Source organism: Saccopteryx leptura, chromosome X (assembly GCF_036850995.1).
Source record: "Saccopteryx leptura isolate mSacLep1 chromosome X, mSacLep1_pri_phased_curated, whole genome shotgun sequence".
Classification (NCBI taxonomy): domain Eukaryota; kingdom Metazoa; phylum Chordata; class Mammalia; order Chiroptera; family Emballonuridae; genus Saccopteryx; species Saccopteryx leptura.
Window position 1 is genome coordinate 78,649,255 of NC_089516.1, and position 24,926 is coordinate 78,674,180.

The 24,926-nt window shown below is 36.0% G+C and overlaps 1 protein-coding gene across 3 annotated transcripts in view; it reads right to left on the bottom strand.

Annotated features, from left to right (window-relative positions):
- The window catches only part of NRK (Nik related kinase), a 155,219-nt gene that overhangs the window by 60,806 nt on the left and 69,487 nt on the right, over nucleotides 1-24,926 (bottom strand). For all 3 annotated transcript variants that reach the window (XM_066357137.1, XM_066357136.1, XM_066357135.1), the window contains exons 3-4: nucleotides 14,152-14,208; nucleotides 12,694-12,765 (exon numbers count right to left, since the gene is read on the bottom strand). In XM_066357137.1, coding sequence (XP_066213234.1) covers nucleotides 12,694-12,765; nucleotides 14,152-14,208 — 129 coding nt within the window. The remainder of the gene's footprint in view (nucleotides 1-12,693; nucleotides 12,766-14,151; nucleotides 14,209-24,926) is intronic.

A 24,926-nucleotide genomic window follows, 5' to 3' on the forward strand; every position in this document is an offset into this window, starting at 1 on the left:
TGATCATATAAAGTAGAGGTCCAACTTCATTCTTTTACATGTGGATATCCAGTTGTTTGATCATTATTTATTGAAAAGACTATCCTGTCTCCATGAATTACCACCATATCTTTGTCAAAAATCAGTTTACTATATCTATATAGAAATACTTCTATTCTATTGTTCTACATACATGTCTACTCTTATGCTTATACCAAAAAGTCTTAATTAGTGATTCATTGCAATTAATGGTACTGGTTTGATCTGTGTGATCTATTTTAAATGATATACTTTAAGTCATTACAATGGTATGTATGCTTAAAATGTATTATATATGTATGACTGTGTGTGTGTGTATATATACATATCTATCTATTTATATAGATATATCTATATATAGGAATTAAAATATGTAAGTAGTCTATTTTCATTACACTTTTATGCCTACCAATGGTAACAGTTGGGTATATATTTCTCCAGACATTTTATATGTTAGTGTCATAACTAGAGGTGATGGAGATAAATGAGTAGATATAATCAAGGCATTAAACATATATATTTGGTTTTTATTTTAAACAAGCTTATATTTTCTCAGTATTTTGCAGTTCTCACTTTTTATTCAATAACTGAAGAGCATCTTTTATATCAATAAACATAGATGTACTTCATTTTTATGTATGCACATACCTGCATAAATTGGGGATACGAGTCTGCCACTCAGGACACATGTCAGGGCTAGAGGTAATTTTTTGAGGATTATCTATATAGAGATAATTAATACCATCTTTTGGGATGAGACCACCAAAGTAGAGTACATAATTTCAAGAGATATTTCTAGAACAAGATTATATGACATCATCAGAAAGGAACATCTACATTGGGCATTAGGACAACTTGACTTCACACTAATAGCTAAGAGTTGGAAATTCACTTAATCTTCCAAAGGTCTAATTTATCCTCAGAAATTTCATGGAACATGGCAGCCATGGAATGTTAGTGGAAACAAATGAGAGAATATAATTAATTTTTTTGAAATTTTTGGAAGAAAATGCCATAAATGCAAAGTGTTACGATATAGAATCTTTGTTACTTGACCTCATTTGAATTTTTCAGTGTTATCAGAAATATAAACCTCTCTTCACTTATTACACTAATCTATAAACATCAGCAAACTTCATTTCCAGCACATTTGTTATAGTGGAATGAAATGGGAAGGAAATGTCTCTTCCTAATATTCAACTATATCTCATTGTACCATGACAACCAAGTAGTTTCCTAATTCTTCTGAAACTTTCTTAGCCAATTTAAAAAAGCTCTTCACTTCTTAATAATTTGAAACCATCACACGTTTTTGTGTGTACATGTATAATACACTAGAGAAATATGTCTTAAAATATTAATTTACAAAGGTGCTCAAACTGTTGGGAATTTTTAATGAACGTATCACTGGTTTACTCATTTAGGTATCATAGTCTTAAAAGAATTTACGTAAAAGAAAATACATGAATGACATTAACTTCTGATGAATACAAAATAGAGCATAATGAGGTTAAAGACGACATAGAATGACTCATGAAGTGATGCTGCACTTGACAAATGGATCACCCACCGCTGAGGTCCTTTGAAACTTAGCTCTAAATTTCATTTGATTGTAATTTAAAAAGCTCTGTACTGAAAGATAAAAGTTTAATTTATATAACCTCTTCAGGAATACTTTTATTGTACAAAGTGAAATATGTTAATAGTAAGTAAATTAAAGACTTTTAAACTAAAGATACAGTTAAACACCTGTTTTGAAATCCAGTGAAAAAGGACACCATTGACTACTTTTGGGCAGTGAATTAGGAAAGGGCCAATTGAAATGAAAAGCAATTGAAGGTTGGCTCTAGCCAGTTGGCTCAGTGGTAAAGTGTCGGCCTGGCATGCAGGAGTCCTGGGTTCGATTCCCAGCCAGGGCACACAGGAGAAGTGCCCATCTGCTTCTCCACCCCCCCTCCTTTCTCTCTGTCTCTCTCTTCCCCTCCCGCAGCTGAGTCTCCACTGGAGCAAAAGATGGCCCGGGCGCTGAGGATTGCTCCATGGCCTCTGCCTCAGGCGCTAAGAATGGCTCTGGTTGCAACAGAGTGATGCCCCAGCAGAGCATTGCCCCCTGGTGGGCATGCCGGGTGGATCCCGGTCGGGCACATACGGGAGTCTGTCTGACTGCCTCCCCGTTTCCAGCTGCAGAAAAATACAAAAAAAAAAAAAAAAAAAAAGAAATAAAAGCAATTGAAGGTTAACCTCTAACTATCTTTAGCTCTCCCCAGAATTTCTGTCAATTACCTTGCCCTGATGAACTGAGATTAAGGAAATCTACATCTTATTTTTCACTGAAATGAACAGGTAACTGAATATATTTAGTCAGTAATATTCTTTCCTTCTTAACTTATTCTCTAAGACCAAGTAGAAAAGACAGGCAATTACTTTTTATATTTAGCTATATTGTGGCTGGGGCTTAAAAATATTTATGAAATAAATATAAGGCAAAACTAGATGTTTTTTGGTTTTTTTTGTTTTTCTTTTTTTTAAATTAATTTTAGTGGGGCGAAATTGAAAAATCAGGGTACATATGTTCATAGAAAACATCTCTAGGTTATTTTGACATCTGATTCTGTTGCATTCCCATCACCCAAAGTCCAATTGTCTTCCGTCACATGCTAACTGATTTTCTTTGTGCCCCTCTCCTCCCTCAATCCCCTCATTCTCCTCCCCACTCACCCCATAACCCCCACACTCTTGTCCATGTCTCTGAGTCTCATTTTTATGTCCCACCTATGTATGGAATCATATAATAGATTTTTTCGGATTTACTTATTTCGCTCAGTATAATGTTATCAAGGTCCATACATGTTGTTGTAAATGATATTATGTCATCATTTCTTATGGCTGAGTACAGTATATATGTACCAAAGTATATATGTACCAAAGCTTTTTAATCCACTCGTCCATTGACGGACACTTGGGCTGTTTCCAGGTCTTTGCTATTGTGAACAATGCTGCCATAAACATGGGGGTGCATTTCTTCTTTTCAAACAGTGCTATGGTGTCCTTGGGGTATATTCCTAAAAGTGGTATAGCTAGGTCAAAAGGCAGTTTGATTTTTAATTTTTTGAGAAATCTCCATAATGTTTTCCACAGTGGCTGCACCAGTCGGCATTCCCACCAGCAGTGCAGGAGGGTTCCCTTTTCTCCACATTCTTGCCAGCACTTATTCTGTGTTGTTTGTTGATGAGCACCATTCTGACTGGTGTGAGATGATATCTCGTTGTGGTTTTAATTTGCACTTCCCTAACGATTAGTGATGTTGAGCATTTCTTCATATGTCTATTGGCCATCTGTATGTCCTCTTTGGAGAAGTGTATATTCATTTCTTTTGCCCATTTTTTGATTGCATTGTTTGTCTTCCTGGTGTTGAGATTTAAAAGTTCTTTATAAATTTTGGTTATTAACCCCTTATCAGACGTTTTGTCAAATATGTTCTCCCATTGTGTAGTTTGTCTTTTTATTCTGTTCTTATTGTCTTTGGCTGTGCAAAAGCTTTTTAGTTTGATATAGTCTCATTTGTTTATCCTGCCTTTTATTTCACTTGCCCGTGGAGATACATCGGCAAATATCAATATATTACTCCGAGAGATGTCAGAGAGCTTACTGCCTATGTTTTCTTCTAAGATGCTTATGGTTTTACAACTTACATTTAAGTCTTTTATCACTTTGAGTTTATTTTTGTGAATGGTGTAAGTTGGTGGTCTAGCTTCATTCTTTTGCAGGTAGATGTCCAATTTTCCCAACACCATTTGTTGAAGAGGCTGTCTTTATTCCAATGTATGCTCGTACCTCCTTTGTCAAATATCAGTTGTCCATAAAAGTGTGGGTTTATTTCTGGGTTCTCAGTTCTGTTTCATTGATCTATATGCCTATTCTTATGCCAGTACTAGGCTGTTTTGAGTACAATGGCCTTGTAGTATAACTTGATATCAGGAAGTGTAAAACCTACCACTTTATTCCTCCTTTTCAAGATTGCTGAGGCCATTCGTGTTCCCTTTTGGTTCCATATAAAGTTTTGGAATATGTGTTCTATATCTTTGAAGTATGTCATTGGTATTTTAATTGGTATTGCATTGAATTTATAAATTGCTTTGGGTAATATAGACATTTTAATAATGTTTATTCTTCCAAACCATGAGCACGGTATATGCTTCCACTTGTTTGTATTTTCCCTGATTTCTTTTATCAATGTTTTATAATTTTCCAAGTACAAGTCTTTAATCTCCCTGGTTAAATTTATTCCTAGGTACTTTATATTTTTGGTTGCAATGGTGAAGGGGATTCTTTCTTTAATTTCTCTTTCTGACAATTCATTGTTAGTGTATAAAAATGCCTCTGATTACTGAGTATTAATTTTATAGCCTGCCACCTTGCTGAATTCATTTATCAGGACCAGTAGTTTTTTGACTGACATTTTAGGGTTTTCTATATACAATATCATATAATCTGCAAATAATGATAGTTTCACTTCTTCTTTTCCAATTTGTATGCCTTTTATTTCTTCTTCTTGTCTGATTGCTGTGGCTAGGACTTCCAGGACTATGTTGAATAAGAGTGAAGAAAGGGTGCACTCCTGCCATGTTCCTGGTCTTAAGGAGATTGCTTTTAATTTTTGCCCATTGAGTATGGTGTTAGCTGTGGGTTTGTCATAGATGGACTTTATCATGGTGAGGTATGTTCTCTGTATTCCCACTTTGATGAAAGTTTTGATCATGAATGGGTGCTGGATTTTTTCAAATGCTTTTTCTGCATCTATTGAAATTATCATGTGGGTTTTTTTCTTCCTTTTGTTTATGTGATGAATCACATTCATTGATTTGCGAATATTGTACCAGCCTTGCCTCCCCAGAATAAATCCCACTTGATCATGGTGTATGATTTTTTTTCATATATTTCTGGATCCTGATTGCTAATATTTTGTTGAGGATTTTAGCATCTAAATTCATCAGAGATATTGGCCTATAATTTTCTTTCTTTGTGTTGTCTTTGCCTGATTTTGGAATCAGAATTATACTCTCCTCATAAAAGGAGCTTGGAAGTCTTCCTTCCTCTTGAATTTTTTCAAGAGAAGGATAGGAGTTAGTTCTTCTTTGAATATTTGGTAGAATTCACTTGTGAAGCCATCAGGCCCAGGACTTTTCTTTTTTGGGAGTTTTTGGATAACTCTTTCAATCTCATTTGTTGTAGTTGATCTGTTTAGGTTTTCTGATTCTTCCAGATTAATTTTTGCAAGATTATATGTTTCAAGGAATGTGTCCATTTCATTTAGGTTGTCTAGTTTTTTGGCATACAGTTCTTTATAGTATTTTCTTACAATATTTTGTTTTTCTGTTGTGTCAGTTGTTATTTCTCTACTCTCATTTCTAATTTTATTTATTTGAATCCTCTCTCTTTTTTTCTTGGTAAGGCTGGCTTAAGGTTCATCGATCTTGTTTACCTTTTCAAAGAACCAGCTCCTAGTTTCATTGATCCTCTGTAATGCTTTTCAGCCTCTATGTCATTTATTTCTGCTCTGATTTTTAGTATTTCCTTCCTTCTACTACCTCTGCTCTTTACTTGCTGTTCTTTTTCTAGTTGTTTTAGATGCCAGGTGAAGTTGTTTATTTGAGCTTTTTCTAGCTTCTTATGGTATGCCTGTAATGTTATGAACTTCCCTGTCAGGACTGCTTTCACTGTGTCCCATAAATTTTGAGTTGAATTTTTTTATTTCTTCTTTGATCTCGCTGTTAATCCATTCGTTATTTAATAACATGCTATTTAGTTTCCAAGTGTTTGAGTATTTTTCAGTTTTCCTGTTGTGGTTGATTTCTAGTTTCATGCCATTGTGATCAGAGAAAGTGCTTGATATAATTTCAATCTTCTTAAATTTGTATAGACCGCTTTTGTGCCCTAACATGTGGTCTATTCTAGAGAATGTACCATGAGTACTTGAAAAGAATGTATATTCTTCTACTTTAGTGTTAAAAGTTCTTCTATTAAATCGAGTTGATCTGTATGTTCCTTAAGTCTGCTGTTTCTTTGTTAATTTTCTTTCATGAGGATCTATCTAGTGATGTTAGTGGCGTATTGAAATCCCCTACTATTATAGTATTGCTTTTGATCTTGCCCTTTAAATCCATCAAAGTCTGCTTTATATAGTTAGGTGCTCCTATATTAGGTGTATAGATATTTATATTGGTTATATCTTCCTGTTGGATTGCTCCCTTTATCATTATGTAGTGACCTTCTTTATCTTTTACTATAGCCTTTGTTTTAAAGTCCATTTTGTCTGATATAAGTATTGCTACCCCAGCTTTTTTTCATTTCCATTTGCATGAAATATTTTTTCCATCCTTTTATCTTCAGTCTATGTGCATCTTTTGTTTTAAGGTGTGTCTCTTGTAGACAGCATATGTATGGGTCCTGTTTTCTTATCCATGCAGCTACCCTATGTCTTTTGATTGGATCATTTAATCCATTTATGTTTAAGGTTATTATTGATATGTAGTTGTTTATTGCCATTTTATTCTTTAAAACTATATTCCTCTTTTGCTATATTCTTTTTCTTCTTTGATCTGTTTACAACAGGCCCCTTAGCATTTCTTGCAACCTTGGTTTGTTTGTAGTGAATTCCTTGAGTTTTTCTTTTCAGGAAAGCTTTTTATTTCTCCTTCAATTTTAAATGATAGCCTTGCTACATAAAGTAATCTTGGTTGTAGGCTCTTGTTCTGCATTACTTGGAATATTTTTTGCCATTCCCTTCTGGCCTCAAGTGTTTCTGTTGAGAAATCAGAAGTCATCTTTATGGGGGCTCCTTTGTAGGTGATAGTCTTTTTTTCTCTAGCAGCTTTTAATATTTTCTCTTTATCACTTAGCTTTGGTATTTTCATTATGATGTGTCTTGGTGTAGATTTCTTTGGGTTTCTCTTTAATGGAGTTCTCTGTGCTTCTTGAACTTGTGAGATCTTTTCCTGCCTTAATTGAGGAAAGTTTTCAGCTATGATATGTTTGAACAAAGTCTCTGTCCCTTGTTCTTTCTCTTCTTCTTCAGGAACCCTTATGATGCGGATGTTATTTCTCTTCATGTTGTCATAGAGCTCTCTTAGATTTCCTCAACTTTTTGAGTCTCTTTTCTTTTTTTCTGCTCTGCTTCTGTGCCTTTATTTATGTTGTCCTCTAACTTGCTGATTCTATTCTCAGCTTCATCCATCCTGCTTTTAATTCCTTCCATTTGTGTTCCTCATTTCTGATATTATATTTTTCATTTCTGACTCTTTTTTATTATTTCAATATCCTTTTTTTATATTTGCTATCTATTTAGGTGTTTGTAATGACCATCTATTGTTTTTCTAATATCTTTGAGCATCCTAACAATCGTTATTTTAATCTCTGCATCTGGTAATTTGGTTATATCTGACTCATTCAGGTCCTTTTCTGGGGACTTCTCTTGATTCATTTGTGTTGCATTTCTCTGCTTTCTCATTTTGTCTGTGTAAGAAAAGATTTTGGCCACTGGAGTTCACTGAGTGTGGCCTCTGTTTTCACTACATGTGGTCTATCTGCAGGCCCACCACCCCCTCTGCTGTTGCTGCCTATGGTATTCAGGTATGGGCATTGCTGTAGCCTCCCCACTGGGGCTCTTGCTGTGGTTTCCGCCTCTCCTTCACGGGAGTGGCTGTGATCACTTGCTTGTGTGTACAAGCCTGGGTGGCCTTGGCCTTCGCCCTGCCCCTGCGGGTGGTGTTATGCTTAGCCCTGAGGGGAGGGGTGAGCACCTTTACTCAGCTGCAGTCTCCACCTGATTCTGGGCTCTCCCCCCTCACCGCCCCTGCAAGGGAAGCCCACCTGTGGCACAGCTGCAAACCTTGGTTCAACAGGCCAGGTGAGACTGCATGCCCACACTCAGTAACAGAAATCCACCTGTTCTGGGCTTTTGGCTCCACCCCTGCGGGAGGAGCTGGCTCCCAAGTCAGTCCACAAGCCTTGGTTCCACAGGCGGGGCAAGGCTGTGCTCCTGCACCCTTGCTCAAGGGCAGGTCTCCACCCCTTCCAGGACTCCTGCCCTTCCTCCCCCGGCTGGATTGCAGGGGGTCCACAGCTGGGCTTTACTACTTTTGCACTTCTCCTCCTCCCATTCCAGGCAAGACTGAGCTCACACCTGGGCCTCAGTGGTGGCCAGCCGGCTTCCGCCCTTGCCAACAGAACTGCGCTTCTCCTTCCTGCTGCCGCCCACCCTCAGGTGAGCTGTCAGCTGTGTGGGTGGGGGCACTGAAGCTCAGACCCTAACACTCACTACTGTAGTCCTGAAAGCTCCCTCCTTCTAAGCGACTCTGCTCTGAGTGCCGCAAAAGAGCTTGTTTGGCTGGTCTCCTGCTTTCCTTTGCTGGTATTGCTGTTTCCAGGGGAAATATTCACTTCAGAATTGGTGAGTGACTCATTCCAGAGGTTAGGGTGGCTGTCTCTCAAAATGTTTCTCCTTGTGCCTCCTAGATTACACTCTCTTCCCTCTACTGCGCTCCTCTCCTCTCTCCCCATCCCCTGGAGCCCCAGGTGAGTGGTTGTGAGAGAGGTTTTCTGCGCCATCCCTTTAAGAAGAATCCTGGGTCTGAGAAATCAGTCTCTTTCTCACAAACACTATCCTGTCTTGTTTCCAGCTAAGTACTGTCCGTACGCCTCTTCTAGGCTCTGGGGCTGCAGGCTGGGGCTTTGTTCCTGGGGCTCAGGACCCTCCCTTCTCTGCTAAACTCACTTCCCACCATGTAAGTCTCTCCCAGCTGCTGTTTGCTCCAGAGAGCTGGGCAGCCCTGTCTGTGTTTCTGCTTTTCCTACCAGTTTCAGTGTGGCTTCTTCAGTGTTCTTTGGTTGAAGAGTCCTCTTAGTTTAGTCCAAAGTTGGTTTTCCAGATGATGGTTCTTAAAATTACTTTGTAGTACACTTTGGTTCTGAGAGGTGGAAGTTGGTACGTCCGACTACTCCATCGCCATCTTGTTTTCTCCAAAACTAGATTTTTTAAGTGTCCCTAAGTATTCATAATATATTTTATAAATTATTTTTTGACATCCCAGAAATAACTGGCAGCTGAAGAACATTCTTTAGCATTTCCTAATGATTTTCCAGTGTATTTACCAAACAATGAACTACCAGAGAACAAATTTAGACACCTATTTGTCTTTAGGCAAAAGGGTTGGAACATAATTTTTCTAGTTGGAACCCCTAATGGCAGGATGTCTTTTTGTGTTAATTGTATAACAAAGGCATGAATGAATAAAGCAATCAACTTGGAGCATGAGAGTTATATGAAAGTTCAAGTCCCAGTCTCGTCCCATCTTGTAATAAGTTCCTATCTAATTCTCTTTATCTGTTTTCTACAAAGTTAAAAGTTGATCTTGTGGCTTTCATTTCTGCCATGGAAGACCCTAAACTTTCTGCTTCCTCTGTGATATGGCTCTCCTTTAAAATAATAACAATATCTGCTATCACATAGAAATAAAACACAGGAAGTTGCAATTCTTTGTGTATGTGGGCAACCTCATTTCCTAATAAGGCCCCTGTGTCCTGCTAGGATGAATATATCATACAATCATAAAGAGTGCTATAAATAAGGCCCTGTGGCCCTGGCTGGTTGGCTCAGTGGTAGAGTGTCGGCCTGGCATACAGAAGTCCCGGGTTCGATTCCCGGCCAGGGCACACAGGAGAAGCGCCCATTTGCTTCTCCACCCCTCCCCCTCTCCTTCCTCTCTGTCTCTCTCTTCCCCTCCCACAGCCAAGGCTCCATTGGAGCAAAGATGGCCCGGGCGCTGGGGATAGTTCCTTGGTCTCTGCCCCAGGCGCTAGAGTGGCTCTGGTCGCAACAGAGCAATGCCCCGGAGGGGCAGAGCATCGCCCCCTGGTGGGCATGCTGGGTGGATCCCGGTCGGGCGCATGCAGGAGTCTGTCTGACTGTCTCTCCAGGTTTCTATCTTCAGAAAAATACAAAAAAAAAGAAACTGTACCTTTACCAAACACTTTCAATAAATTTCTACATGCTTCTGTAAAAAAAAAAAAAAAAAGAAAAAGAAACTGTACCTTTACCAAACACTTTCAATAAATTTCTACATGCTTCTGTAAAAAAAAAAAAAAAAAAAGAAAGAAGCTGTACCTTTACCAAACACTTTCAATAAATTTCTACATGCTTCTGTAAAAAAAAAAAAAAAAAAAGAAACTGTACCTTCACCAAACACTTTCAACAAATTTCTACATGCTTCTGTAAAAAAAAAAAAATAAGGCCCTGGCCGGTTGGCTCAGTGGTAGAGCATCGGCCTGGTGTGCAGAAGTCCCGGGTTCGATTCCCGGCCAGGGCACATAGGAGAAGCACCCATCTGCTTCTCCACCCCTCCCCCTCTCCTTCCTCTCTGTCTCTCTCTTTCCCTCCCGCAGCAAGGCTCCATTGGAGCAAAGATGGCCCGGGCGCTGGGGATGGCTCCTTGCCCTCTGCCCCAGGCACTAGAGTGGCTCTGGTCGTGACAGAGCGACGCTCCGGAGGGGCAGAGCATCGCCCCCTGGTGGGCAGAGCGTCGCCCCCTGGTGGGCGTGCTGGGTGGATCCCAGTCGGGCGCATGCGGGAGTCTGTCTGACTGTCTATCCCCGTTTCCAGCTTCAGAAAAATACAAAAAAAAAAAAAAAAGAGTGCTATAAATAGAAATGAGATGAAGGTGTTAGGATAAGAGTACAAGGAATAGGTTAAAGAGAAGCAAAGACCAGGCTGATTCCTTTGACTTGTTTGGTGGTTTGATACCAAGGAGCTTCATTTTGTATCTGAATTAGGAAGCCCATGCCCCCAAGCAAGAATAGGTTAATGGCTGGGCTCTAAGGAGCTATGTAGTTGCTTTTGACCTTACTTTTTAACACTATTTAAAGATAATCAAAATATTATGATGTCATTTCATCTATGAAGACCTGAGGTCTAGACAGGTAAGACCACTTTTCTCAAGTAGTTCTTGGCTATTTAGTGGTAGACGTGATATATAAACTCATTTCTGAATGCCACATTACTGCTACTTCTATAAACTCCTGAATGAGTTAGTTGTGTGTGCAAATCACAAATTTCTTATCCCAAAGGATAAAAGATGACTTAGAGATGACTTAGCTGATCAGCTGACATTTATTTTTCTTACTAAAATATATAATCAGATAATTCAAAGTTCCCAACTAGAAAAACTTTTAAGAATAGGTTTCCCACATAAATGTAAATTCCCTCAAAACCAATAAACCAAGATCAGATGTTTGGAAAGCATTAATATGTTTGCCATTCTCAATTAACAGGAAGTTGTTTTTGTGAGAAACACATAAGTACCTTATATCCATCAAGACTAATTGGGTAATTTAAAACTCTCACAAACATCCCAATAATATGATGCTATAGCATTTCCTGGTCCAAGGCCAGTTTATCCCAGCATGCCCTGAATATCCTGGTTTTTCTCAGGAAGAGGCAGTTCAAGAATGCCAAACTTCCTCTGTAATTTCACCCATTTATAGAATCAAAATATTTTTTCCTATGGAAAGAATACCAGAGAGAATCTGGGAAAGATCTTTAGATGGGGTTTATTAACACAAATGTTTGATAAAACCAGAATTGGTCAAATAATTAGTTTTTTCTTACCTTACCTTTTGCAGTTTCTTAACATATTAAAGCATTTCATAAATCAGTACTACTTATTTCATTTAGATATGATTTGTCTCCCAAGGTATATTATAAATAAAGTAGGAGCCTAATACTAGATGAAGCATGAATCTATTTACCAATACTTTTTAATATAACTAGAAAAGTTTTCTGAATGCGATTATGTAAATAAAAAGAGTTATTTTAATATGCCTGAGAGAATATTTATTAAGACACAAAAGGTTGAAAAAAAGATATATCTATAAGAGCAAGGATTCTGATTTTGGCTCACAAAATACTTTGATAGGTTACTAACATCTAAATCACCAACATCTACTGGAAAAAAAATTTATTTTCCTGTTCTTACTGTACAGCCAGAAAATTATTGGAATTATAGAGAATGTTTTGTAAGGCAGTTAAAATGCTTCAAGTAGAAATATCTTCACAGCCCTTCATCTATTTAAGTACTGTGTCAGAAATCTGAAAACTTTTAAGCTGGGTAGCCTGTTGGTTTTCTGTCCACTTTGTTCTTACAGTAAAAAAGAGTAGTCCTTATTTGGCTCATATACACTTGCAATGTTTCTTAGAATCATAATGGGGAAAACAACTGATCCAAAATACCATGTAGAAATTGTGAAAAAAGACATTTTCAAGGTCAATTTTAGGCAAAATTTGCTCTCTGTCCCATCATCTTCTTCGTTGCTACTCAGCTAGAAGGCTCTATGATCTGGAGATTTACTCAGTTCTTCATCTGAACAAATAAGTCAACACTTATTTGTTCAGGGAACCATTTCTTCTAGGCCTTTTTTTTTTCCCCCTGAAAGGTGCTAGTGTTCAAATATGATGATTTATTCTATTCACCTGTTTTCTGGTATACATAAGTTATCACTTCCAGACAAGACCATTTTAGTAGTGGCTTTCTAAAGATAATAATACAATACAAAGGAATTAATTTAAAGTTGGAATCTAAAAGGAATACTACTTGGGGACTAATAAGGACTTTCAGTACTCACGCTGTATCTCCACCCGACAGACTTTTGATATTTATTCACTCTCACACGCCTTCCTATTTCAGGTAAAGGGGTCTGCAAAAACAAGAATAAAATGCTATTAGACCCACTGGTACACTCTGGAAATGGTTTATTCTTTAGTACTGTGGGCTCCTTTAGTACTAAATCGAAGAGAAACATAATATTATTCCTTTTTCAATTTTTGCTAATAGTTTAAATTGAAAAACCCTATTTTTAAGTAGGCAGAAACTTGACACCAAAATCATAATAACAGATTTTACAGCCATATTATTGAGAAAATTACAATTTGTTGTTAAAGTGCTATATTCCCTTACAAAACAAGATAACTGACACTATCAGTGGGCTGAATATGATTTTTAAATATTTCAAAAGTTAGAGTCTCTAAAAAGTGGGTCAAGGTCTTTAAGTTAAATGTGGGTCAAGGTCTCTAAGTTAAATTAAATGTAGGTCAAGGTTTCTAAGTTAAAACAAGGAAATAAGTATTTTAGAGAGTCTCACTCAAGTTGTACTAGACTCTGTGTTGTATAGTCATCGTTTGTAGGGCAATATAAATCAACAAAACCTCAAAATCAGTTTAAAATCACATTGGTTTGCAAAGTTTGACATTTACTGACAAAACAGAAAGCATGTAACTCTTCAAATAGTTTCAGCAATCCACTCCCTACATAAATTCTAAAAGAACAGTTTATGTCATTAACCAGAGTTCAGTGAATACATAGCTTTTCAAACATAATATTTGAGAATTTTCCTTTAAGCATAGTAAAATGAAATTTTTTTGACCTTTGCTTTGTTCATGCTAATATTATCTTGAGAAAGTGAGGCACTCATGCTAAAGAAAGAGGACAGAAATCAGTGTTTAGCAAATCCTATGACAATATGTTATGAACTGTGACATAAATTTATGAATGTTAGCAAGAACAGTGTCAATTAAACTGTCTCTTACTCATCTTTCAGAAAATACAAGAAAAAATGTATATCTCTGACAAGTTCTTTCCTTCTACCTGTCACTGAGAATTTTTATGGCCTCAATTCTCAAAAAGAATAATTGGAGAAGAAAAAGAATATGATGGAACACAGAAAGATTAATACGATATGAGAAGAAACCTCTTCTTTGCTATCCTTTGAAACAGATAATCAACTAGAAATAGGTATAAATACAGATAATTTCTACATTCTTATAAAATACCAAAATAAAAATATTTAATCTATAAATATAATTAATCAACAATAAAAATATTATACTAATGGGTAGGAAAGTATTAAATGATAAATACAATAATGAGTAGAAAAATATTAAATGATAAATATAACAAATCCAGGTTAGCATAATTAGAATTATACATACTCATGACTTAAAAAATAAAATGGTATTTCCTGAGTTGTTTAGCCTTAGACTATAGTCCATTAAGGGAATAAAACACAGATAAGATATAATATTACCTTACGAGCATTCATAACTTTAACAGCTGTAAATGCACCAGTTTTTTCATGGAGTCCCTGAAACACAAGATAATAATAAAGATCAAATGCAGCTATGTAATCAAGCAATATAACAGCAAAGTGAAAAATATTAAAATTAAATAAGGTCAAACATTATACCTTATCATGACACAAAATATTATACAGAGAGTAAATATAAGGTATTATATAAAAATTATTAAATTATGAACACATCTTTATCCATTCCTCTATCAATGAACACTTATCAGTGTTTTTCAACCAGCATGCCGCGGCACACTAGTGTGCCATGAGACATGGTCAGGTGTGAGTATAAATACATTTAGAAACTATGTTATTAATTATATGTAATAATATGTACTGTGTTAGAGTGTTATTTTGTGTCATTTTGGTAGGTGGTGTGCCCCAGGATTTTGTAAATGTAAAAAATGTGCCGCGGCTCAAAAAAGGTTGAAAATCACAATGTAAATAATACTGCCATAAATATAGAGGTTCATGCATCTTTTCTAATTGGTGTTTTTGTGTTCTTTAGATAAATACATACTCAAAAGTGGAATTGTTGGGTTGTATGGTAGCTTACTTTGAAGAGTTTACTTTGTTATGTCCTTCCTTTTACTTTGGATTTTATTTTTAATTTTTTGAGGAACCTCTATTATGTTTTCTGTAGTAGCTGCACCAATTAACAGTTTTATCAACAGCATACAAAGATTCTCTTTGTTTCACATTCTCACCAACACTTGTTATTATTATTTTTTTTATAATAGTCAATCTGACAGGAGTGAGGTGATATTTCATTGTTATGTTGATTTTTATTTCCATGAAGATTAGTGATGCTGAGCATCTTTGTGTGTGTCTGCTGGCAATCTCTGTTTTCTTTGGGGAAAAAAAATTGTCTACTCACATAGATTGCCAATGTTTAAATCATGTTCTTTGTTTTTTTATGTTTTTTTTTTTTTTACTTTCTTTATATATTTTGCATATCAACCCCTGACTATACTATTTGCAAACATCTTCTACCATTCAGTAGGTTGCCTTTTTGTATTGTTGATGTTGTTCTTTGCTGTGTAAAAGGTTTTTAGTTTCATGTAGTCTTATTTGATGCTTTTTGTTTTTGTTGTCCTTGCTTGAAGAGTCATAATCAAAAAAATATTTCTAAGGTTGATATTAAATACCTGTGTTTTCTTCCAAGAGTATTATGGTATCAGATATCATAATTAACTTTAATTAATTTTGAATTTATTTTTGTATATCGAGCAAGAAAGTAATCCAATTAAACTGTTTTTGCATATAGCAGTCCAGTTTTCCAACACCATTTCTTGAACAGACTGTCTTTTCTCCAGTGTGTATTCTTGCTTACTTTATCATAGATTAACTGATTATATAAACATGGATTTATTTATGGATTTTCTACTCTGTTCCATTGATCTATATGTCTATTTCTGTGACAGTATCATACTGTTTTGATTACTATACATTGTAGTATAGTATAGTTTGAACGTGACGCTTCCATCTTTGTTCTTCTTTCTTATGATTGCTTTGGCTATTTAGGGTGTTATGTGCTACATACCAATTTTTAAATTATTTGTTTTAGTTATTTGAAAAATACTATTGGTACTTTGATAGAGACTGCATTTAATCTGTAGATTGCTATTCCTTTGTTCCTTTTTTTTCCTTTTTGTTAGCAAGAGAGAGGGGGAGGGAAGACAGAGATGAGAAGCATGAACTAGTGGTTATGTTACCTTAGTTGTTCATTGATTGCTTCTATGGGGAGCCTCCAGCTGAGTCACTGACCCCTTGCTCAAGCTAGCAACCTTGCGCTCAAACCAGCAAACTTTGGCTTCAAGCCAGCAACCTTTGGACTCAAGCAAGTGACCATGGGATCATTTTGATGATCCCACCCTGAAGCTGGTGATTTAGTGCTCAAGCTGGGGAGCTTGTGCTCTGGATGAGCCCATGCTCAAGCAACAACGTTTGAGTTTCGAACTGGAAACCTCAGTGTCCCAGTTTGATGCTCTGTCCACTGTGCCACCACTTGTCAGGCTGTAGATAGCTTTGAGTAATATTAACATTTTTTAGTCTTATTTTTATTAATTTTAATGCAGTGACATCGATAAACCAGGGTACATACGTTCCGAGAAAACATCTCCAGATTATTTTGACATTTGATTATGTTGCATATAACTCACCCAAACTCAAATTGTTTTCAATCACCTTCTATCTGGTTTTCTTTGTGCCCCTCCTCTCCCCCACCCCTCTCTCTCCTTCCTTGCCCCCTCTCCACCCCCCACCCTGCCCCCTGTTACCAACACATTCTTGTCCATGTCTCTGAGTCACATTTTTATGTCCCATCTATGTATGGGTTCATATAGTTCTTAGATTTTTCTGATTATATTATTTCACTCCGTATAATGTTATCAAGGTCCATCCATGTTATTGTAAATGATCCGATGCCATCATTTCTTATGGCTGAGCAGTAATCCATAGTATATATGTACCAAAGCTTTTTAATCCACTCGTCCACTGATGGAAACTTGGGCTGTTTCCAGATCTTCACTATTGTGAACAATGCTGCAATAAACATGAGGGTGCATTTCTCCTTTTGAAATAGTTCTATAGTGTTCTTAGGGTATATACCTAAAAGTGGGATAGCTGGGTCAAAAGGCAGTTCAATTTTCAATTTTTTGAGGAATCTCCATACTGTTTTTCACAGAGCCTGCACCAGTCTGCATTCCCACCAGCAGTGCAGGAGGGTTCCCTTTTCTCGATATCCTCTCCAGCACTTATTCTGTGTTGTTTTGTTGATGAGCACCATTCTGATTGGTGTAAGGTGGTATCTCACTGTGGTTTTAATTTGCATTTCTCTAATGATTAGTGATGTTGAGCATTTCTTCATATACCTATTGGCCATCTGTATGTCCTCTATGGAGAAGTGTCTATTCATTTCTTTTGCCCATTTTTTTATTGAATTGTTTGTCTTCCTGGTGTTGAGATTTAAAAGTTCTTTATAAATTTTGGTTATCAACCCCTTATCAGACATATTGTCAAATATGTTCTCCCATTGTGTAGTTTGTCTTTTTGTTCTGTTTTTATTATCTTTGGCTGTGCAAAAGCTTTTTAGTTTGATATAGTCCCATTTGTTTATCCTGTCTTTTATTCCATTTGCCCATGGAGATAAATCAGCAAATATATTGCTGCGAGAGATATTAGAGAGCTTACTGTCTATGTTTTCTTCTAAGATGCTTATGGTTTCACAGTTTACATTTAAGTCTTTTATCCATTTTGAGTTTATTTTTGTGAATGGTGTAAGTTGGTGGTCTAGTTTCTTTCTTTGCAGGTAGATGTCCAATTTTCCCAACACCATTTATTAAAGAGGCTGTCTTTACTCCAATGTATGCCCTTACCTCCTTTGTCAAATATCAGTTGTCTATAGAGCTGTGGGGTATATCTGGGTTGTCAGTTCTGTTCCATTGATCTATATGCCTGTTCATATGCCAGTACCAGGCTGTTTTGAGTACAATGGCCTTGTAGTATAACTTGATATCAGAAAGTGTGATATCTCCCACTTTATCCTTCTTTTTGAAGAATGCTGAGGCTATTCATGTTCTTTTTTGGTTCCATATAAATTTTTGGAATATGTGATCTATATCTTTAAAGTATGTCATTGGTATTTTAATTGGTATTGCATTGAATTTATAAATTGCTTTGGGTAAAATAGACATTTTAATGATGTTTATTCTTCCAAACCATGAGCACGGTATATGCTTCCACTTGTTTGTATTTTCCTTGACTTCTTTCATCAATGTTTTATAATTTTCCGAGTATAAGTTATTAGTCTCCTTGGTTAAATTTACTCCTAGGTACTTTAATTTTTGGGTTATGATAGTGAAGGAGATTGTTTCCTTAAATTCTCTTTCTAACTGTTCATTGCTGGTGTATAAAAATGCCTCTGATTTATGAGTATTAATTTTATATCTTGGCACTTTGCTAAATTCCTTTATCAGGTCCAGCAGTTTTTTGACTGAGACTGTAGGGTTTTCTATATACAATATCATATCATCTGCAAATAATGATAGTTTTACTTCTTCTTTTCCAACTAAATGCCTTTTATTTCTTCTTCTTGTCTGATTGCTGTGGCTAGAACTTCCAGGACTATGTTGAATAGGAGTGGTGAAAGGGGTACCCCTGCCTGTCCCGATCTTAAGGGGATTGCTTTTAATTTTTGCTCATTGAGTATAATTTTGGCTGTGGGTTTGTCATAGATGGCTTTTATCATGCTGAGGTATGTTTCCTGTATTCCCATGTTTTTAAGTTTTGATCATGAATGGGTGCTGGATTTTATCAAATGCTTTTTCTACATTTATTGAAATTATCAGGTGTTTATTGTCCTTCCTTTTGTTTATCCGATGGATCACATTGATTGATTTGTGAATATTGTACCAGCTTTGCCTCCCCAGAATAAATCCCACTTGATCATGGTGTATGATTTTTTTCATATATTGCTGGATCTGGTTTGCTAATATTTTGTTGAGGATTTTAGCATCTATATTCATCAGAGATATTGGCCTATAATTTTCTTTCTTTGTGTTGTCTTTACTTGGTTTAGGAATCAGAATTATGCTCGCCTCATAAAAGTAGCTTGGAAGTCTTTCTTCCTCTTGAATTTTTTGAAATAGCTTAAGAAGGATAGAAGTTAGTTCTTCTTTGAATATTTGGTAGAACTCACTTGTGAAGCCATCAAGTCCAGGACTTTTCTTTGTTGGGAGTTTTTTGATAACTGTTTTGATCTCATTTGTTGTAATCGGTCTGTTTATTTTTTCTGATTCTTTCAGATTGATTTTTGGAAGAATGTATGTTTCAAGGAATTTGTCCATTTCATCTAGGTTCTAGTTTTTTGGAATACAGCTCTTCATAGTATTTTCTTACAATATTTTGCTTTTCTGTTGTGTCAGTTGTTATTTTTCCACTCTCATTTCTAATTTTATTTATTTGAGTCCTCTCTCTTTTCTTGTTGGTGAGTCTGGTTAAAAATTCATGGATCTTGTTTACCTTTTCAAAGAACTAGCTCCTTGTTTCATTGATCCTCTGTATTGTTTTTTTAGCCTCTATGCCATTTATTTCTGCTCTGACCTTTATTATTTCCTTCTTTCTACTACAGTTGGTTTTTCTTGATGTTCTTTTTCTAGTTCTTTTAGGTGCAGAGTTAAGTTGTTCATTTGAGCTTTTTCTAGCTTCTTAAAGTGTGATTGTACTGCTATGAACTTCTCTCTCAGTACTGCTTTTGCTGTGTCCCATAAATTTTGAGATGTTGTATGCTCATTATAATACTCTTCTAGGAATTTTTTTATTTCTTCTTTGATCTCATTGTTAATCCATTTGTTATTTAAGAACCTGCTATTTAGTTTTCATGTGTTTGAGAATTTTTACGTTTTTCTGTTGTGGTTTATTTCTAGTTTCATGCCCCTGTGATCAGAGAAAGTGCTTGATATGATTTCAATCTTCTTAAATTTGTTGAGACCACTTTTGTGCCCTAATATGTGGTTATCCTAGAGAATGTACCATGAGCACTTGAAAAGAATGTATATTCTGCTGCTTTAGGGTGAAAGGTTCTAAAGATATCTATTAAATCGAGTTGGTCTAGTGTGTCCTTTAAGTCTGCTGTTTCTTTGTTCATTTTCATTGTTGAGGATCTATCTAGTGATGTTAGTGAGTTACTGAAATCCCCAACTATTATAGTATTGGTGTGGATTTCACCCTTTATATCCATCAAAGTTTGCTTTATATATTTAGGTGCTCCTATATTAAGTGCGTAGATATTTATAATAGTTATATCTTCCTGTTGGATTGTCCCTTTATCATTATGTAGTGGCCTTCTTTATCTTTTACTATATCTTTTGTTTTAAAGTCTATTTTGTCTGATATAAGTATTGCTACCCCAGCTCCTTTTTCATTTCCAATTTTGTGAAATATTTTTTCCATCCTTTTATCTTCAGTCTATGTGAATCTTTTGTTTTAAGGTGTGTCTCTTGTAGACAGCATATGTATGGGTCCTGTTTTCTTATCCATGCAGCTACCCTATGTCTTTTGATTGGATCATTTAATCCATTTACATTTAAATTTTATTGATGATATGTAGTTGTTTATTGCCATTTTATTTTTTAAAGCTGTATTCCTCTTTTGCTATATTCTTTTCCCACTTTGATCTGTTTACAACAGGCACCTTAACATGTCCTGCAGCATTGGTTTGTTTGTAATGAATTCTTTGAGTTTTTTTCTTTTTCTTTTTTTTTTTTTTGGTCTGGGAAGCTTTTTATTTCTCCTTCAATTTTAAATAATAGCCTTGCTGGATAAAGTAGTCTTGGTTGTAGGTTCTTGTTCTGCATTACTTTGAATATTTCTTGCCATTCCCTTCTGACCTCAAGTGTTTCTGTTGAGAAGTCAGAAGTCATCTTTATGGGGGCTCCTTTGTAGGTGATAGTCTTTTTTTTCTCTAGCAGCTTTTAATATTTTCTTTTTATTACTTAGCTTTGGTATTTTAATTATGATGTGTCTTTTTGTAGGTTTATTTGGGTTTCACTTTAATGGAGTTCTCTGTGCTTCTTGAACTTTTGAGAGTTTCTCCTGCATTAATTTAGGGAAGTTTTCAGCTATGATATGATTGAACAAAATCTCTATCCTTTGTTCTTTCTCTTCTTCTTCAGGAACCCTTATGATGCAGATGTTATTTCTCTTTATGTTGTCACAGAGCTCTCTGAGAGTTTCCTCAGACTTTTTGATTCTCTTTTCTTTTTTCTTCTCTGCTTTCATGCCTTCATTCCACTTGTCCTCCAACTCACTGATTCGATCCTCAGCTTTATCCATCCTGTTTTTAATTCCTTCCATTGTGGTCTTCATTTCTGATCATGTATTTGTCATCTCCGACTGCTTCTCTTTTAATATTTCAATATCCTTTTCTATACTTGCTAATTCTTTATTTAGGTGTTTGTAATGACCATCCATTGTTGTTCTAAGATCCCTAAACATCCTTACAATCATTATTTTGAACTCCGCATCTAGAAGTTTGGTTATCTCCATATTACTCAGTTCATTTCCTGGAGGTTTCTCCTGGGGTTTCATTTGGATTGCACTTCTCTGTCTTCTCATTATGTCTGTGTGTTTGGTTGTTTTGTTTGTAGAGCTGGTTGAGTCTAGGCTTGGTGTTGTCTGCCTCCAGTTTTCAATTGTGTTATTTCTAGGTCTTCTTGGGTTGGCATCAGCTATTATTTGTAATCCACTTTCGAATTTGGGCCACTTTGAAATCTTGATTTGTTTGTTTTCTTAACAGGTAATAGTCTTGTTTACTGATCTCAGCAGGGAGCTTATTTGAAACTGTATTCAGGAATGCAGTGGATGTAACCTGAGACTCTGAAGGCCTCTTCTACCAGTTACTTTCTCTGGGGGCAGGGTGTTTTCTCAGCTTCAGTAGGAAGACATATATCTCAAATCTCCATGGAGACCTGAGTTTCTGCCCCTCCTCCTCTCTTCTTGTTTTCAGCTGTTTCTTGTTGTGCTGATTGGAGCTGGAGAGATGTTTGGAGATCTGTGACCTGGAAGCATTTTGTCTTTTCTTTTGTGGAAGGATCAGCCCCTCCTCCAGCTATGACCACCTCCAGTACTGGATGAGTCAGCTTCTCAGGTCATCCCCTGCATTCCTCTGCCCCTCACCATCTGTCTCTCTCTCTCTCTCACCTTTCTGCCCTTTTCAAGCTGTCTCTTTCAATACACTTCTCTCCCTGGTCTCCAGGCAAGTGGCTGTGAGCAGTATTTTCTGCTCTTTTCCTTGGAGTGAGAACCCTTCTGGGATCTCAGCCTCAGCCCCCTCTTTTCCTGTAAGCAGGGGAGATTTAGGCACTCTCTACTAGGTTTGTTTTGTGGCTTCTTCTTTGCTCCTTGGTTTTTGAGAGCTGTTTTTATAGTCCAGAGTTGGTTTTTCATGGTTATTTTTCATAAATTAGTTTGTAATCCAGTTCGGTGGTGTGAGCTGGGAGTCTGTGTGTCTGCCTACTCCACTGCCATCTTCAGGTCTCAGTATTAACATTTTAACATCAGTTTTTCTGATCTATGTGTATAGTCAATCCTTCCATTCATTTGATTCATCTGTGTCATCTTTAATTTTTTTTTCAGCAATGTCTTATAGATTTCAGAATATAGATATTTTACCTCCTTAGCTAAATTCAATTTCATGTACTTTATTATTTTAAATGCATTTGTAAATAAAATTGTTTTCTTAATTTCTCTTTCTGAGAATCCATTATTAGAGTACAAAGACACAAGTGATTTCACTATATTCTTAAATTGTTTTTTTTATTTATTGACTTTAGAGAGAGAATATAAAGAGAAAGGAGGGATGGGGTGAACAGGAAGCATCCACTTGTAATAGTTGCTTCTTATATGTGCCTTGGCCAGGCAAACCTGGGGTTTTGAACCAATGACCTTAGCATTCCAAGTCAACATTTTATCCATTGTGCCACCACAGGTCAGGCATATTTCTGTGTATTCACTTTCTCTCCTGCAACTTTACTAAATTTATTTACTAGTTGTAATAGTTTTCTATGAAGTGTTTAAGTTTTTCTCTATATAGTTTCATTTCATCTGCAAATAGTGATTGTTTTACTCTTCTCTTCTCAATTTGGATGGCTGCATTTCTTTTTCTTGTCTGATTGCTATGGTTAGGGCTTCCAATATGATATTGAATAAAAGATGTTAGAGTAGGCATCCTGGTCTTGCTCCTGATCTAAAAGGAATTTTTTTTCAATATTGTACCATTAAATATAAGGTCTACTGGAAAATTCTGTCCATTTTTATCACAACAAGTTTCGACATGTAAGCACATGTTTATTTGGCGCATGTGTGCCTCTATATTTTTATCACTTAATGTATATATACTGATGTAGCAAATTAAAACAAAGTTGATTCACGTTAGTCTTATGTATGAAGTGATAGTGTACCCATGGCTACTGATAAAGTTCATTTATGCCACTGTATTTTTACGAATTTCAACAAGGAAGAAATGCTAAAGAAGCATGTAGAAATTTATTGAAAGTGTTTGGGGAAGGTACAATTTCTGATAGGACATGCAGAAGATGGTTTGAAAAATTCGAAACAGGTGATTTCGACCTTTCTGATAAGCCACGTTCTAGGTGACCATCTTTGATGGATGACAATGTTGTTAAGACCATGTTGGAGCAAGATCCTTTTCTGACAACATCAGAGATCACAGAAAGGCTTAATTCAGCTCAGCAAACCATTTTGGACCATATTCAGAAGATAGGATTGATGTGGAAATATTTAAGATGAGTGCCACATGAATTAAGTCAGAAGAATTTGTATTTTGTTTTATTCCAAAAATGGACAGAACTTTCCAGTAGGCCCTATATAATACTAGCTGTGGGTGTGTCTTTTATGGCCTTTGTTTTGTTGAGGTATGTTTCCTGTATATCCATTTTATTGAATGTTTTTTATCATATATGGAAATTACATGATGTTAAGTGCTTTTTCTCTGAAGATGATTATATGATTTTTATTCTTTGCTTCATCAACGTGGTGAACCATGATGACTGATTTGTAGATGTTGAGTCATTCTTGCATCCATGGATTTAATTCTTTTTTTTTATATTTTATTTATTGATTTTTTTAGAGAGAGAGGAGTGAGAGAGAGAGACAGAGAGAGAGAGAGAAGGGGGAGGAGCAGGAAGCATCAACTCCCATATGTGCCTTGACCAGGCAAACCCAAGGTTTCGAACCAGCGACCTCAGTGTTCCAGGTCGACGCTTTATCCCACTGTGCCACCACAGGTCAGGCCGGATTTAATTCTTCTTAATCAAGTTTGATGACCCTTTTAATGTATTGTTGAATTGTTTTGCTAATATTATATTTTAAATTATTATATCTGTGTTCATTAGGTATGTCACCCTGTAATTTTACTTTTTTGTAATGTCCTTTGTTTGATTTTGGTATCAGTATAATACTGGCATCATAGAGTATTATTGAAACCATTCATTTCTCTTTAATTTTTTGCAGCATTTTAGAAGAATAGGTATCTATTCTTCTTTAAAGCATTAGTAGAAATTAACTATAAAGATGTCTGGTCTAGGACTTTAATTTGCTGGAAGTTTTTGATTAGTGATTTAGTTGCATTAGTAGTAATTGGCCTGTTCATATTTTCTGTTTCTTTCTGGTTCAGTTATGGAAGATTTTATGTGTCTAAAGGTTTAGCATTTTTGTTTATTTTTTTCAGTGAAGCTTCTCCTAGTTTCATTGATCCTTTCTATTATGTTTTAGTCTCTGTTTCATTTATTTCTACTCTAATCTTTATTATTTACTTCTTTTCTAGTTACTTTGAACTTGTTCTTCTTTGCTAGCACTTTTTGTGTAAGGATATATATATATATAAGGATATATATATATATATAAGATATATATATATATATATATGATATATATATCTCCTTATATATATTTATATATATATAAATACACACACACACACACACACAGTGTGTCCGTAAAGTCATGGTGCACTTTTGACCGGTCCCAGTTTCTGTAGGATGATGTGGCAGCATGTGCGCATGTGCAGATGATGACGTAACACCATGTATACAGCGGAGCAGCCCAGGGCCATGCCAGTCGAGATGTGGATGGTACAGAAGAAAGTTCAGTTTGTTCTGTGGCTCGCTAACTTCGAATCTGTGACCAAAGTGCAATTTGAATATTGGCATGTT